The sequence below is a fragment of the Gadus chalcogrammus genome, chromosome 17 (assembly GCF_026213295.1).
Source record: "Gadus chalcogrammus isolate NIFS_2021 chromosome 17, NIFS_Gcha_1.0, whole genome shotgun sequence".
NCBI lineage: Eukaryota > Metazoa > Chordata > Actinopteri > Gadiformes > Gadidae > Gadus > Gadus chalcogrammus.
Window position 1 is genome coordinate 11,190,066 of NC_079428.1, and position 16,744 is coordinate 11,206,809.

The 16,744-nt window shown below is 49.9% G+C and overlaps 1 protein-coding gene across 1 annotated transcript in view; it reads left to right on the forward strand.

Annotated features, from left to right (window-relative positions):
- LOC130370291 (adenylate cyclase type 4-like) overlaps positions 1-15,954 on the forward strand; it is an 18,938-nt gene extending 2,984 nt beyond the window's left edge. Inside the window, 25 exon segments of the mRNA XM_056576014.1 lie at positions 4,088-4,285; positions 4,550-4,711; positions 5,788-5,937; positions 6,267-6,421; positions 6,659-6,770; positions 6,894-7,021; positions 7,611-7,769; positions 8,070-8,223; positions 8,791-8,970; positions 9,227-9,258; positions 9,380-9,439; positions 9,834-9,897; positions 10,122-10,219; positions 10,852-10,936; positions 11,748-11,885; positions 12,064-12,141; positions 12,942-13,117; positions 13,391-13,475; positions 13,554-13,712; positions 14,099-14,245; positions 14,353-14,457; positions 14,733-14,847; positions 15,021-15,145; positions 15,699-15,802; positions 15,804-15,954. Coding sequence (XP_056431989.1) covers positions 4,088-4,285; positions 4,550-4,711; positions 5,788-5,937; positions 6,267-6,421; positions 6,659-6,770; positions 6,894-7,021; positions 7,611-7,769; positions 8,070-8,223; positions 8,791-8,970; positions 9,227-9,258; positions 9,380-9,439; positions 9,834-9,897; positions 10,122-10,219; positions 10,852-10,936; positions 11,748-11,885; positions 12,064-12,141; positions 12,942-13,117; positions 13,391-13,475; positions 13,554-13,712; positions 14,099-14,245; positions 14,353-14,457; positions 14,733-14,847; positions 15,021-15,145; positions 15,699-15,802; positions 15,804-15,870 — 3,036 coding nt within the window. The 3' untranslated portion in view covers positions 15,871-15,954.
- The last annotated feature ends 790 nt before the right edge of the window (positions 15,955-16,744 follow it).

Genomic DNA, 16,744 nt, shown 5'->3' on the forward strand with positions numbered 1-16,744 from the left:
TCGTGTATCGTGAAATGGAGAAAAATGTATCGGGATATTCATTTTTCCCCATAACGCACAGCCCTACCCCAGCCCCACCTCAGATGCATCGGTCTGGACCACGAAGGGGAGGATAGTAGTGGCTCGGTGCAGAGGGCCTGCCACAGGCATGAGAAGGCCTCCTTGACCTCCTCCGTCCACTCCACTCGGTCGGGTAGAGCCCTCCGGGTCAACTCGTGGAGGGGGCTGGCCAGTGTTGCAATGTGGGGATGAACCGCTGATAGTACCCGACGAGTCCAAGAAATGACTTCACCAGTTTTTTTGGTTTGCGGCCTGTGCCAGGTCCGGATGGTCTGCACTTTTTCTTCTTGGGGTTTTACGTTGCCCCTCCCCACAGGATAGCCCAGATAGGAGGCCTCTTCCTGGTTCAGACGGCACTTTTTAGGGTTGGCTGTGAGGCCGGCAGTCCGGAGCGCTCCCAGGACGGCTCGGTGGTGGTGTAGATGTAGGTCCCAGGTGTTGCTGTGAATGACTACGTCGTCGATGTATGCGACGGCGTATTCCTGGTGGTCCCGAAGGACCAGGTCCATCATTGGCTGGAAGGTCGTGGGTGCGCATGCACCCCGAATGGGAGGACAGTGTACTGATAGAGCCCTTCGGGTGTGGCGAACGCCGTCTTCTCCCGGGCCCGCTGGGTGAGGGGGACCTGCCAGTATCCCTTTGTCAGGTCTAGGGTGGATATGAACCGTGCCGGGCCCAGCCGCTCTATCAGTTCACCTCCACTATTCGGGGCATGGGATAGGCGTCGAAGGCCGATACCTCGTTCAACTTACGGAAGTCGTTGCAGAACCTGAATTTCCCGTCCGGTTTGGGGACCAAAACCACCAGGCCCTGTGGGACTCCTCTAGGACCGTCCATCTGTAGCATGCTTGCGACCTCTGCCCTGATGGCGGCGCGCCGTGCCTCCGGGATCCGGTAGGGGCGGAGGCGGGACTCTGGCTCCCGGTTCCGTCCAGATGTCGTGGCTGGTGATTGTGGTCCTTCCGGGTCGCTCAGAGTAGACGTCGAGGTGCTGGAGTACGCTCTCCCTCATGTCCTGGGATTGGCTTGGGCCCAGTAGCTCCCCCACTGGAACCTCAGGGATTGGAAGTCGAGCGGCCAGGGTCAGGAGAGCCGGGTCCCGCGGGGCGGACTGTTGTTGCCACCGCTTCGGCAGGTTGATGTGGTATAATTGGACGGCCTTGCGTCTTTCCGGTTGTCTCACCCGGTAGTTGACGTCGCCGACCCGGTCGATTATGTCATAGGGCCCCTGACATTTGATCAGGAACTTGCATTCTGAGGTCGGGACGAGGACGAGTACCTGGAGGTGCACAGTTGGGCTCCTCTGTTGTACACGAGGGCTTGAGCTTGTTGGGCTCTTCCGAGGTGCTCCCGGACCACGGGCCAAATCTGCGCCATCCGGCCCCGAACCTGCTCTACGTGCTCGATGACGGTGCGATGGGGGGAAGGTTGGCTCTCCCAGGCGTCCCAGGCGATGTCGAGCAGCCCTCTCGGTCGTCTACCGTAGAGGAGTTCAAACGGTGAGTATCCCGTGGAGGCCTGGGGTACTTCCCTGATTGCAAACAGGACGTGTGGAAGCAGCTGGTCCCAGTTTTTCCCGTCTACTTCCATGCCTTTTTTCAGCATGGTTTTCAGGGTCTTATTGAACCTCTCCACCAGTCCGTCTGTCTGGGGGTGGTAGACGGAGGTCCGGAGGTGGCGGACCTGCAACATACTGAGGAGGTCTTTTAAAACCCGGGACATAAAACACAAGCCCTGATCCGTCAGGATCTCCCTGACTATCCCCACCCGGCTAAATAAAATCATTAATTCCTTCGCCAATGCCTTGACTGCGGCGCCGCGCAGAGGAACAGCCTCTGGGTAGCGGGTCGCATAGTCTTCCATGACTAAGATGTAGCGGTGGCCTCGGCTAGTTCTGGGAAGGCGGCCTACAATGTCTAACCCGAGTCTGTCGAACGGGACTTCTATCAATGGCATGGGAATGAGGGGATTCCGCACTGAGGGCCTCGGGGCGGTGCGTAGACATTTGGGGCAAGCCCGGCAATAGTCCTCCACGTCCTTGTCACCCCAGGCCAGTAAAACCTGTTCAATATTCTGTTCCTAGTTTTGTCCATCCCCAGATGAGCCCCCAGGAGGTGGGTGTGGGCCATATAGAGTACTTTGCTCACATACGTCCTTGGAACGACCAATTGTTCCGCCTCCTCTCCCCCCCCTCTGTACTACTCTATACAATATCCCCCCCCCCCATGAGTCCCGTGATATGCCATCGTGGACCTGCACGTGTCCCCAGGCATTTCTGAGGGCGTCGTCTTCCAGCTGGGCAGCGGCGAACTGACCGCCCTTGTCCATCCCAGCCTGGACCGTGAAGGTCCCCTTCGGGGGCTGTACGGTGATACGGTCCGTGCGATATGTCTCGGTTTGGCCGTGGATGCAGCCCACCTCGATATTTCGGGAATTAAGTCGGTCAGACGGGGTCGGACCAAGGTGACCATGCTCCCTGAGTCGAGGAGGGTGTGGGTGTCTTGCCGCCCAACCCCTACTGGCAGGCTTGGGGATACGGTTCTCTCGTGAGACCAGCAAGTGGTGCGGAGACAGGCTCCTCCTCTCTGGTCCGGGCCACCGTGGTCTGAGCTGGGTAGGCTGGGGCACGGATGGGCGGGGCCTGGGAGCGCTGGGTCTCGCTCTGTCCGCGTCTCCCCCCGTCCGGGACTGTTCCTCCGCACAGACGCTGGGTGACCTGATGGTTTTCCAGGAGTTCGACGAGGTCGTTCACCGACCCAGGTTGGTTCCCGGAGGCCCAGTGTTTGGCACAGGGGGGCAGAGATCGGATGCAGCGGTCTATCACGAGCCGGTCCAGCAACGGGGGTCCATCTCCTTCTGCGAGCCACCGCTCGTTTAGGCAGACAAGGTGTGAAATCTGGCTTCTCACTGAGCCGAGCGGGTCGTAAGTCCAGTCAAGGTACAGTTGCGCCCGGGCTGGGAGGATGTGTCCATAATGGGCGAGGATGGCCCGCTTGAGCGTGGGGTAATGCCCCGTCTGAAGGGGGGTGAGATACCGGTAGGCTCGTTGGGCTTCCTCGGTCAGGAAGGCCGCTAGGATGTGGCCCCACTGGTCCTCTCGAGGTTCGCTTCGACGCCGTCGTCCGGACCCATCTTGGTTAGCCGCTTCATGAGGGCGGGGTAAGCAGGTTCCCGACCGAGCTGCTCGGCCATCCGGATCATACATCTCCTCAGGATCTCAATCTCCTCGTCCCTCGTTGCGGGTTGTTCTGCCGGCTGCGTCCTGGTTCGGTTTGGGGTTAGTCAAGGGATCGCGTTGCATGTATTCCCCACCACTGTGGCAACCCCGGTCGTCGGCGGTTGGGATCACGAATGAAAACGCTCAAACAGGGCTCGGTGCAACGGGTTTATTGCCTGCAGCTCAAAAATAAGAAATCATAAAGAAACTGAAATTCTTCCTCAATGGGGCAAAAAAGGGGGGGAGGCGTCTCCGGGTCCGGTCCGTCGGGGAGGTCGGTGTGGTTCTCGCTCGCGGCTTTTCCCGCTCAGTCCTGCGGAAGGAAGTGTTCCGGCGTGAAATGCGGTATGGTGCGTTCTTTCCTTGCTGCGTCTCTCCAGCTCGGTTTCTTCCCCCGTCTGGTGCGTGCCCGGCCCTTAAATACCCTCTGTCGTCTCCTTCCGCCAGGCGACTCCAATGTCCATGATTGCCCGGGTTTGTGGGATGCGCGATCTAGCACAGCCTCGCTGAACGGCACGTGTCTCCCTGTCCACGGAGAGGGCGCTGTTCAGGGTGCTGGCGCGGTTCGTCCAGGCGCGACAGCGCAGGGTTGCCACCCGCGGTGTTGTTGTGTGTTTGTGTTACATTTACATTAACAATTAGGTGTGTGTGTTTATGTGGCCGTAGTTACTGTAACTATATTTGCATGCTTCTACGGGCACGTCGTTTGCATTAAGCGTCATAAAGCAACATTTGCATCTCAAACTTCCCCTCTCTCTCTCTCTCTCTCTCTCTCTCCCACTCTCTCTCTCCCCCTCCCTCCCCCTATAGATCATGGACGTGCACGTGGGGGCCCTGGCGGTGGTGTGCGTGGTGCTGTGTCTGGGCTGCCTCCTGCTGGCGTGCCTGCCCTGGCTGGCCAGCGTGAGGCGCTGCAGCGGGGCGCTGGCCCTCTCCGTCTGGCTCATGCTCTACACCACCGCCCTGGTGTTCATCTTCACCGGGGGGCCCGTCCTCGCCTGGGAACAGGTAGGGGCCGGAGGGAGGGGGGAGAGAGGGAGGGAGGGAGGGAGGGGGGGAGGGGGGAGACAGTGGGAGGAGCGGAGGAGAGAGATAGGAGGGAGAGAGAGGAGAGAGGGGGATTGGGAAGGAGAGAGGCGAGAAGGAGAGAGAGGGAAAACAGGGAAGGAGTCTATGGGTAATGCTCTTCTTCTTTGTTTCCAGAGCCATAATATATTTTGTAACTTCTCCTTCTCTACTTCCTGGTGACCTCTCCGACATCCTCAACTCCAGGTGGCGTTCTTCCTCTTCCTCTCTCTGAGTGTGTACACCGTACTTCCTCTATCGCTGAGCTGGGCCCTCATCGTTGGCACGGCAACCAGCCTGTCGCACATCATCATCATCAGTACCTACGTGTCCGTCAAGCGCCCAGACACACCCCACCTGGTAGTACAGGTGAGGAGTGTGTGTGTGTGTGTGTGTGTGTGTGTGTGTGTGTGTGTGTGTGTGTGTGTGTGTGTGTGTGTGTGTGTGTGTGTGTGTGTGTGTGTGTGTGTGTGTGTGTGTGTGTGTGTGTGTGTGTGTGTTTGTGTGTGTACGTGTGTGTGTGTGTGTGTGTGTGTGTGTGTGTGTGTGTGTGTGTGTGTGTGTGATTTGATTCATCCAGCAACTACCATCCTGACACAGTTTAAATCGAAAAGTTCAGCTTAGGGAAATTAAAAATATAATGGGAACAAGACAGAAGCTGTTATATGAGCAGAAACACAGTCCCTCTTACCTTCTAATGTTACTTTTTGTTGCGCTGACATTTCGTCATCTAGGAAAAACAGTGTTATACCGGGAAATCAATTACAGTCTAAGATTCAATCAAAACACAAAGCTTTTATTAGGTTGATCATAATTTACAATAACTTGCCGAAGGCGAAGTGAATATTAATTACTCACCTCAGGCTATTCCCTCACGGAGCCTGAGGTGAATAATTGTTTTAGTATATACTACATGTGAACACACCAAAAATAAACAAGATAACACTTTTTGGCCGGGATTTATTGGTTTTTATTAGCGGTTTATTTGTTTTTATTAGCGTGACGAGACGACATTTTGCGATGAAAACAATATCCCAAGTTTGAGATCGCAATCATGGATATTGCCTATTATATTGCCCAATGTAGTGAACCAATCAAATTGCGCCATCTTAGGAGGTTCACGTGTAGTATATACTAATATAGGCTATTGGTCTGTTCGGCTGTTGGTCACTTATGTTGACATTATCTGTGTTGATATTTAAAAATGTATTCTCTTTTCTCCTTCCCTCCATTTCTCTTCCTCCTTCCTCCCTCCTCCCTCCTCCCTCCTCCCTTCCTCCCTCCTCCCTCCTCCCTCCTCTCTTCTCTCTCCTTTCTCCTCCCCTCCTCTCTCTGCTCTACCTCCACATCCCGCCTCCTCCTCTCCCTCTTATCCTCTCCCCTCCTCCTCCCCCTCCTCCCCCCTCCTCCCCCCCCCCCCCTCCCCCCCCCGTCTCCCTGTCTAGCTGGTGGCCAACGCAGTGATGTTTGTGTGTGTGAACGGCGTGGGGCTGTTCCACCTGTGGATGACGGAACGCGACCGGAGGATCTCCAACCAGAAGAGGGAGGAGTTCAGCTGCATACGCAGCAAGAAGGAGGTCACCAAGTACCAGCAGGTCAGCGCCTCCCAGCCCACACACTGAAACCAAGAGCACATACTAGATGTTATCTATAGGTTTGAATTGTTTCATGTTTGGTATTGTTATATTGTTACGCATTTGAATGCTTGGATTGTAATATTGGTGAATTGTTGAATTATGATTTTGCTGATTTGCTGTATGGTTGAAGGGTTGATGTGTCACTTTCTTTATGTTTCTATGGTTGACTGTTAGAATTTTGGCCGACGCCCCATTGTTATTCTTCTTAATGTAGACATTCTAAAATTAAATAGTTTTTCAACATTTTCAAATCGTTTTTAAATGTATCTCTGCGTGTGTCGCTATAGGAGCAGCTGCTTCTGTCGGTGCTGCCGCGCTACATCGCCCTGGAGCTGAAGACAGAGGTGGTGAAGCGCCTGTCCAAACCCAAGGCGTGCCAGGGGGACACCAACACCTCCAACAACTTCCACAGCCTCTACGTCCGCCAGCATAAGGACGTCAGGTGACCTGCGTCTCCACGGCAACGCCATCCGCCAGAGACATCCCTGAAGGGCAGTTGTCCTTCAGGGACAAGATCCATGTTTTATTTTGAAGTTAAATGTTTTATTTTTGTTTTAAATGTTTTATTATTGTTTTATTCTCTCTCTCTCTCTCTCTCTCTCTCTCTCTCTCTCTCTCTCTCTCTCTCTCTCTCTCTCTCTCTCTCGCTCTCTCTCTCTCTCGCTCTCTCTCCCTGTAGTATTCTGTATGCAGACATCGTGGGCTTCACCAAGCTGTCCAGCAGCTGTACACCTGAGGAGCTGGTGGTCGTCCTCAACAAGCTCTTCGGACGCTTCGATGACATCGCGAAGGTACGGCTGATGATGTCACAGAGCTTCTCGGAGACGCACTCGTGATGAAGTTGAGGAGAAGCGCTTGTATTCGAGGAGGGAGTTGTGAAAGGGGGTGCGCCCTTTGTGCTTCTCTCTCTGTAGAAGAACGAGTGCCTGCGCATCAAGATCCTGGGGGACTGTTACTACTGTGTGTCGGGTCTGCCGGACCCCACGTCCTCCCACGCCAGGAACTGTGTTCAGATGGGCCTGGACATGTGCACTGCCATCAAGTCAGCCCCACTCACTCACACATGATCAGTAGTCGGTCCACACGGGTTGATCCATCACCTAAACATGAACCGCTCACAAGCCAGTCCATCACCTCTTCTTTGCGGTTGGGTTCCACTTGTTTTCTTCTCCTCCTCTCCTTTCCCTTCCTCTCCTTTCCTTTCCTGTCCTTGTCTCCTATCTCCTCCTCCTCTCCTTTCCTCTCATCCTATCATCTCCTCTCACCTCCGTTCAACTCCTCTCCTCTCTTCTCCTTTCCTTTCCATCTCTCCTTCTCCTCTCCTCTCCTTCTCCAGTCCTGTCCTCTCTTCTACTCTATTATGTATATTATATATATATATATATATATATATATATATATATATATATATATATATATATGTATATGTATATACATACCATCCTCCTCTTCTCTCCTCATCTTTCCTCCTGCCAACAATCGTATATTCTGCTTTTGGACGTGAATATCTTAAATGCTGATGATTACAGTGTCCCTTACTGTACATCCTGTCACCTCCTGCCTCAGTACTTTCCCTGGTGTCTGTGGACGACCGCGTTATGAAGGTTCCCCGTTGTGTCTCTCCCTCGCAGTAAGCTACGCGAGGCCACCGGGGTGGAGATCAGCATGCGGGTCGGAGTTCACACCGGCAACGTGCTCTGCGGTGTGATTGGCCTACAGAAGTGGCAGTATGATGTTTGGTCACATGACGTGACGTTGGCCAATCACATGGAGTCGGGAGGACTTGCTGGGTAAGATGATATACGATCGTTTGACTAAATAATATGATATTCAAAATATGTTTAGATGTTTTATATGATAAACAATGGCTGAATCAGATGGAATAATTCCGATTTACTGTTTAATTTATATTACTATAAAAAAAAGTCAACTAAATTAACATCCTTTTTTTTCAATGTAATGTTTGCTTATCTTATTATATAATAGTGTTGTTTTATTATTATTATTATCTTTATAATTAAGACAATTTATCAACGCCATGTTGAGGGTATTACACCATCTTCAAACAAATGAACCGTTCCATTTTGCAGCCGAGTGCATATCTCTGAGGAAACCATGAGGCACTTAAACGGGATGTACCAAGTGGAGGACACAGACGGGGGCGCCAGGGACGCTCTCCTCCAGGGCAGGAAGACTTACCTGGTGACTGACCCCCACAAGAGGAAAGCAAGGAGGCCTTTTGAGGTAGGTCAATAGTAGTGTCTGTGCCTCACTGTGGCCCTCCTTAAGGCTTTCAGCACAAATCATTTTGTTTAACTGCTAGAGTGAGACCAATTACTACCAATTTAAAGTGTGCAAATTGAAAATTAAGGATACGTTTCTTCTGTAAACAATCCTTGGGGGACCTTACTATTTGTGTAAAAGTGTCCCGTGTAACAGGCTTCTCATGCTCACATAGTATCCGACACTAACATAGCGTCCCATGCTAACATAGTGTCCCATGCTAACAAAGTGTCCCATGCTAACATAGTGTCCCATGCTAACATAGTGTCCCATGCTAACATAGTGTCCCATGCTAACATAGCGTCCCATGCTAACAAAGCGTCCCATGCTAACATAGCATCCCATGCTAACATAGTGTCCCATGCTAACATAGCGTCCCATGCTAACATAGCGTCCCATGCTAACATAGAGTCCCATGCTAACAGAGCATGAGTTCCACCATCGGCGTGCTCTTGCTGTGTTAGCGTTAGCTCCTGCTCATGGCCCTGTGTCCCCCCCGTCCCCCGCCCCCCTCCCCGGGCTGTGCAGAGCACCTCCCTGGGAGCCAGGGGGACCAAGCTACGGGCGTCGGTGCGTATGTCCCAGTACCTGCAGTCCTGGCAGACCATCCACCCCTTCGCCGACCTCAGCAACCCTGAGGCCGCCGCCCTCCAGCCCCGCCTCCGGCCCACCCGGGCGTCGGCCACCCGGGCGCTGCCCGACCTGCAGGTTCTGCTCATCACGCACTATCCACTCCTTCAGTGTTCATTAGTTCATGTTGCTCTTGGTGTATTATCTGTGATTGCTTATTATGGATTATTCATAATTTGTTATGTATAATAATCTACAGTAAGATATTATAATAAAGAATAACTTAGCAAATGCTTATTAGTTAGGAATTTATTTATTTGCTTGTTAATTGGTTGATTCAGTGATTGGTTAACTGTTTGGTGGATTTACTAATTCACTTCATGTTTGCTCATAGGAAGGACCGCTGGAAAACACAGGGCCAGTCAGGTGAGAGCTCCACCATGGTTACGAAGACTTCCTCCCTCCACCATCAACCCCAGACCAAACTTCGTAATGTACAGGGTGGTAGGTATTGATGGAGCTTGTTCAAACTGTTTTTGGTCCTCAGTGTGCAGATGGAAGATGTCCGAATCGCCCGGGCATCCCTGGACACGGTGGAGTGTGCAAGGTGAGGTCTCTCTGTTCAGCGCCCTGCTACTACTGCTGTGGTTCCTCTTGGGTTGGTTATTTAATATCAAAGAGAACGGGAGTAGATACACAATATAATCAATAAATAAGATCAAATAATGAGAAATAGAATTTCAGGCAGTGAGTATATTTCTCTGTATGTTGATATATGGTACATTATTATGGATATATTAATATAAAGATAAGTTTTCATAAATGTTTCGTCATTTATAAATGTATCGTCATTTAGTCCAAAGAGATTTACCTTGACTACAAAGACAGTTCATTATGAAGAAAGTACAGGTTACGGCACATTTTGCTCAAGTATGCCTACAGGGACACTGTGGACAATAGGGTTCAAACCATCAACCTTTAAGTGTTGTGTGTGTTTGTAGGAGGAGGACAAAGAAGCTGAACTGGCTAACGTTGTGGTTTAATGACATTGAGCTTGAGAAACAGGTAAGACTTTGTGTTTTTACCACTATGAATATATTGTTATAGTGTTATTATGGTGTTATTTGTAATGATCCCCTAAAAGCACTGTTTGTATGTGTGTGTGTGTGTGTTTGTGTGTGTGTGTGTGTGTGTGTGTGTGTGTGTGTGTGTGTGTGTGTGTGTGTGTGTGTGTGTGTGTGTGTGTGTGTGTGTGTGTGTGTGTGTGTGTGTGTGTGTGTGTGTGTTAGTTTCGTCTCTCTGAGGTCTCTGGTCTTCATCACTCCATGGGATGCTCCGCTTTCATCTTCATCACTATGTTTACTGTCCAGATGCTGGTCTCTGAGCTGTAAGCCTCTCACTCCCTCACCCTATCGTCTGATAGCTATATCTCCTCCGCGGGCGTTACCACACATTCTTTGGGAGTGTCTGGTTCCGCAAACACTGAGGAAAATACATATCATTACCTCCCAATATACAATAGAAAACATGTTAGGTATGCATTTCCGGTGCCTAAGAAAAGTGTGTGACCTTGGTTTTGCCTGTGTTTATAAACTTGTTTTAGGTATGTGATTTTAGCCCTTTGGAAGCTATCCTATTTGCCACTACTGTAAAAGGCATGATTCTTATTAGGTGTATTTAAAGTCAGTAAACTGTTGACATTTAGTAATGGACCAAAACACAACGAAGTGGAGGATCAGCCACTAGTTCAGAGAGATCGCAGAACATTCCTTTAAATGTGAATTCAAGTAGTCAACGTAGTCCTCAAAACAATGTACCAAATGTGCACTTTTTTTATATCTTAATATCATCAAGTATGGGAGGGCTCTCATAAGAACCCCACCAACGTCCCCTCCCTGGCCACTCTTCTGCGACCCGATATGCAGATCAGCCGACCCCAAAGGGCTCCCGGCCCCCAGGTTGGGAGCCAGTGTGTGCTCGTCTTCTGTGCTGAGGCCTTGACTCTCCGTCTGGTTGCAGGAACTTTGCGATGGCGGTGTCGTACGGGGTCACCTTCTTTGTGGTCATCCTGCTGCTGGCCGTGGTGTTCACAGGATACCTGGAGGTACAGACCGGATTACAGGAGAACGCCCTTGATGGTGACAGAGGAGGGGATTACAGGACAACGGATTGGAGTAGATTGCGATAACATTGAGTTGATTTAGAAGTGCAATGCAATTCGATCACATTCCATTAATTTATAGCACATTGCAACAGGATGAGGACATTCGATTAGATTAGATAACAGTTCATTGAATTAGAGCAGATTAAGACTAGATCTCATCACATTCAACTGGGCTACATAATTTAATAATCTATTTTGTATACTGGTATGTTGTTTTTATGTTCTTGACTTGCCTTAGGACAACGGATGAAAATTAGCAATTAAGCTAACTCCGGCATATTTATATTGATGCTCTGGCTGACATATTGATTAATGTGCACTGTCCTAATCAAATAAATAAATAATAATAACAGACTAGATTCTAGTTTTGTTAGAGTTGATTGAGATCAGCTTAGATAAATAAAAGAGGTGCTACATGTACATGCTTGTGGATATTTTATTGTCACACATATATGTTCGCTGTTAGTATGTTTGTGTGCATGTCTTCACTATGTGTGTGTATGTTTGTGCATGCGGGTGTGTATGTATGTGTGTGTGTGTATATGCATGCATATGTGTGTGTGTTTGTGTGTGTGTATGTCTGTGTGTATGTGTGTGTGTGTGTGTGTGTGTGTGTCTGTGTCTGTGTGTGTGTGTGTGTGTGTGTGTGTGTGTGTGTGTGTGTGTGTGTGTGTGTGTGTGTGTGTGTGTGTGTGTGTGTGTGTGTGTGTGTGTGTGTGTGTGTGTGTGTGTGTGTGTGTTTGTGTCCCAGCGTTGGCGCTCCAAGATGCCGGTGGGGATCCAGTGGTTCTCGGGGCTGTGGCGGGGCCTGTCCTCCAGGGCGGCGCTACGACTGCTGCTGCTCAGCCTCTTCCTCCTCGTCATCCTCCTCATGGCCTTCCTCAACATGGTGAGACGCATATCTGTCTGCCTGTCTGTCTGCCTGACTGCCTGTCCATCTGCCTGTCTGTCTGTCACTCTCTGTCTGTCTGTATCTCTGACAGTCTGCCTCCCTGTCTGTCTTCATCTCTGTCTGCCTCCCTCTGTCTGCCTCCCTCCCATCCTCCCTCCCTGTTGTCTTCTCCTAGATCTTCATCAGCGGTGATAATTGTAAGTTTATCACCAGCAGACCAGACCTACAAGACCTCAACCTCCACACCTACGTTGTAAGATCTAAAGTCTCTAAACGGCTATCATCTTTTTTCTCTATATATATACCAACAGACAATTTGACTGGAACTACTTAGCAGATAGTTGTTTTTTTGAGTTTAAGATATTGAGTGATTTCTATCCGATGATCCATGGCTGCCTTTGTGAATGTCGGCACACATCGATTAATCTCTCTCTGTCCCTCTCCCTCCATGTCTCTGTCCCTCTCCCTCCATGTCTCTGTCCCTCTCCCTCCATGTCTCTGTCCCTCTCCCTCCATGTCTCTCTGTCCCTCTCCCTCCATGTCTCTCTGTCCCTCTACCTCCATGTCTCTCTGTCCCTCTCCCTCCATGTCTCTCTGTCCCTCTCCCTCCATGTCTCTCTGTCCCTCTCCCTCCATGTCTCTCTGTCCCTCTCCCTCCATGTCTCTCTGTCCCTCTCCCTCCATGTCTCTGTCCCTCTCCCTCCATGTCTCTGTCCCTCTCCCTCCATGTCTCTCCGCCCCTCTCCCTCCATGTCTCTCTGTCCCTCTCCCTCCATTTCTCTCTGTCCCTCTCCCTCCATGTCTCTCTGTCCCTCTCCCTCCATGTCTCTCTGTCCCTCTACCTCCATGTCTCTCTGTCCCTCTCCCTCCATGTCTCTGTCCCTCTCCCTCCATGTCTCTCTGTCCCTCTCCCTCCATGTCTCTCTGTCCCTCTCCCTCCATGTCTCTGTCCCTCTCCCTCCATGTCTCTGTCCCTCTCCCTCCATGTCTCTGTCCCTCTCCCTCCATGTCTCTCTGTCCCTCTCCCTCCATGTCTCTCTGTGTCCCTCTCAGTACTACCTGTACTGCTGCCTCCTGGCGCTGCTGGCGGTGGTGGTGTTTGTGAGGATGTCTGCGCTGTTCAAGTCGTTCCTGCTGACCCTGGCCGTGGTGGTCTACCTGGCTCTCTTCCTGCACGTCTACGCAGAGAGGGCTCACTGTCTGGTGAAGTTGCACTACAACCTCACCAGGTAGGAGTCTGTACACATGCACACACACACACACGCACGCATGCACGGATGCACACACACAAACACAAACGCACACGCACAAAAATGCACGCCTGCACGCGCACACACACACACACACGCACACACACACCGTATCAGATACACATACACACACATTATGTTTTATGACAAAAAACAAAGTAATCGAGTGTGTGTGTGTGTGTGTGTGTGTGTGTGTGTGTGTGTGTGTGTGTGTGTGTGTGTGTGTGTGTGTGTGTGTGTGTTAATGTATAGGCCTGGTATACTGAAGGACCCTCAGATCATGTCAGGAATCTGGCTGGTCATGTTCTACTTCACATGTCTTGTACTCATCAGACAGGTAAGGTCTCTCTCTCTCTCTCTCTCTCTCTCTCCCCCTCCCTCCCTCCCACTGAGTCCCTATGTCTCTCTCCCTCAGGACGAGCTGTCCAGCCGGGTCGAGTTCCTGCTGGGCCGGTGCTTCCGGACGGAGCAGGAGGAGATGGAGACCATGGAGAACGTCAACAAGCTGCTCCTGCAGAACGTCCTGCCGCTGCACGTTGCTTCCTACTTCATGGGCAAGGCTGTATGCAATCAGGTAACCACGGTGACGCCTTAATAACCACAGCCCAACAACATGTAGTGGAGGATCGAAGGAAGGGCTCAGTGTCAATATGAGGTCAACATTATGTCCTTTCTGACCGTGATATTTAAAAATATAAAGTGGCAGAATAAGTGGGACGGGATGCAACTCTATTTTTATGCGTGTTATGCTGTGATAGTATACATTGTATAATATATTATAACATGAGAATTATAGGTCAGTTCCTGTAACAAAATAACAAAATAAAAATCCTGTCAAAAGTTAATCTTTTAAAACCAACTGCGATACATTCGTACTAAACCACAATGAGCACTATCACTTTGTCTTCTCCTTTTTATTCATTGTTGTGTTCTACTTACTCTTTGCTGTGTTGTCTCCAGGACCTGTACAGCCGTTCGTGTGACTGCGTGTGCGTGATGTTCGCCTCGGTGCCGGAGTTCAAAGAGTTCTACAGTGAGAGCATGGAGAACCGAGACGGGCTGGAGTGCATCCGCTTCCTCAACGAGATCATCTCCGACTTTGATGAGGTACCTCACCTGGCACCAGAGCTGAACGCTGCCGTCAACCAAAGATTAGACAGAAATGAACCAGAGCTCAACGCCAACCTCTCCTGCATCTCCCCCTGTCGCCTCAGTTGCTGTCCAAGCCCAAGTTCTGCTGCGTGGAGAAGATCAAGACCATCGGCAGCACCTACATGGCCGCCGCCGGCCTAACCAATCAGGAGGAGGAGAAGCCCAAGGTAGGCTGGTGGAGGTTTAGTACTTGAGGTTGAGGTTAGATGAGGTCACTGCCATAAATTGTGATTTAGCATCTTCAATATATCAGTATTAACGGCTATCTTAGGTCTCACTTTAAATATAAGGTCTACTTTACTATAATGTTCAACTAATTAGATTCAGTTGGATTACATGCATTTCCTTTTTTCTTTTGAATACGTTTTCAAGCTCTGATCAAACGCCACCTACTTTATGCGGTAAACGTTGTGCTATCTCCCCCCCCCCCCCCCCCCTGCAGGCGGTGGACATGTTTCACAGCAACATGCGCTCCATGGTTGAGTTCGCCATGGCCCTGATGGCCAAGCTGGAGCTGAACAACACACACTCCTTCAACAGCTTCAAACTGCGTATCGGTCAGAACGCTTATCTATTGATCCTAACAAACAAACAAAATACAAATACAAAATAAAAACGGTCAACCTGGCACTGTGTGCTAATGATGTTCTCATGATGTCCTCCGCCACCCCTCCCGGGCTGAACCAACTGACTCTCTGAGTCTCTGTCTTGTGTTGTGTTGACCTGGCAGGAATAAACCATGGGCCAGTGATCGCGGGGGTGATCGGAGCCCACAAGCCCCAGTACGACATTTGGGGCAATGCAGTCAACGTGGCCAGCAGAATGGACAGCACTGGAGAACTCAACAAGATACAGGTCATTTATAACGCCTCTCTGCGGTTGGGTGTAAAGAGAATTTTAATACAAATTCTCTCTCTTTCGCTCTTTTCTTGGCCTCTCTCCTTTCTTTGATTTCTCTCTCTCTCTCCTTCTCTCTCTCTCTCTCTCTCTCTCTCTCTCTCTCTCTCTCTCTCTCTCTCTCTCTCTCTCTCCCAAAAGTATCAAGTTTTATTAAACCTTGTTTAAGAGAACAAGGAATCATATTCAATGTATCAATAAGACAATGTAAAGACGAGGTGTAGCGCAAAGGAAGATTAGGAGGTTCTAACTCATGTGTTTTGTTGGTTTTCTCATAGTGACCTGCGTTGGCATTTAGCTGCTTCCAAGGCACTGGCAGTAACATCTACAGATATATGTTTCAGTTTAGTCTGGTCAGAGAGTGTATGGAATACTCTGTATGTATGATTTATCATGTGTTCATAAACCCTACGAGGTAGCAGGATAGGTTGCTCTGTCTACACCTCAGTCTGTCGTCTTGCGCTCTCGCTCTCTCTCTCGAAGCTAAACTCTCTCTCCCTGGTCCGCGAAGGTCACGGAGGAGACTGCGGAGGTGGTCCAGGCTCTAGGCTACGGGGTCACTCTACGCGGGGTGATTAATGTCAAGGGCAAAGGTCAACTCACCACTTACTTCATCAACACCAACTAATAAATTCCCCGGTCCTCCCCTCAGCCAATCACAGCACTGCCAGCTGATCATGTGATTATGTGGCCGTGGACTTCCAGCCAGGAGGTTTCGGGTTCGGACCCCACTGACTGCAGCCTTGCCTGTAGGCATCCAAGACAAGATGCCCCCTTGAAGCTGAATTCCCATGAAGCTGAATTCACCTTCTGCGTCCCACAACGGGTGAGAGCCGCCCAGCGACGGAGAGCCACGCCGCGGAGCTGCCTGCATACATGCTCTCACCTCAGGGGAAGGGGAAACGCATGTTGTAAAGGCATCATATCCACAGGAAAAATATGCTATAATGTCGTTTAAATGCAATTCTGAGGCGCGGTTGGAGTGCGGAGGTGCCGGACGAAGATGTGAGACTGGGCCTTAACCCCTACCTGCTCCCTACATGTATCTGAATTCACTGAACGTCACTTTGAGTAAAAGCATCTGCTAGATAGTCAATTGGACTGTGGAATGATGTTATATGGCTGCCTTAAGAAAATGTATATTTGAAGCATAATAATGTCGTTCTTTATAATAGAGAGGGTATGTGTTTGTTTATGTTTTGCTCTGATATGACGAATGTAAAGCCTGATAAATATTGAAAAGCACAGCTCTTTTATTACACATTACACATAAAAATACGTTTTTAGTTTATTTTCGGTTTAGTGCAATTTATGAAAAAAATGTCAGTTATGGTTTCAAACATTCAGGAAGTCTTCTTCACAGTTTCATTCCGTGCACGTGAATATTCGAATAGTTTACTCCAGCTTCTAGGCATAGTATTTTTCTACTTTTATTTATGATTCTAAAATAATAATAATAAATATATTATACTTAGATTGTTTCGTTTTTTGTGTGTGTGTGTGTGTGTGTGTGTGTGTGTGTGTGTGTGTGTGTGTGTGTGTGTGTGTGTGTGTGTG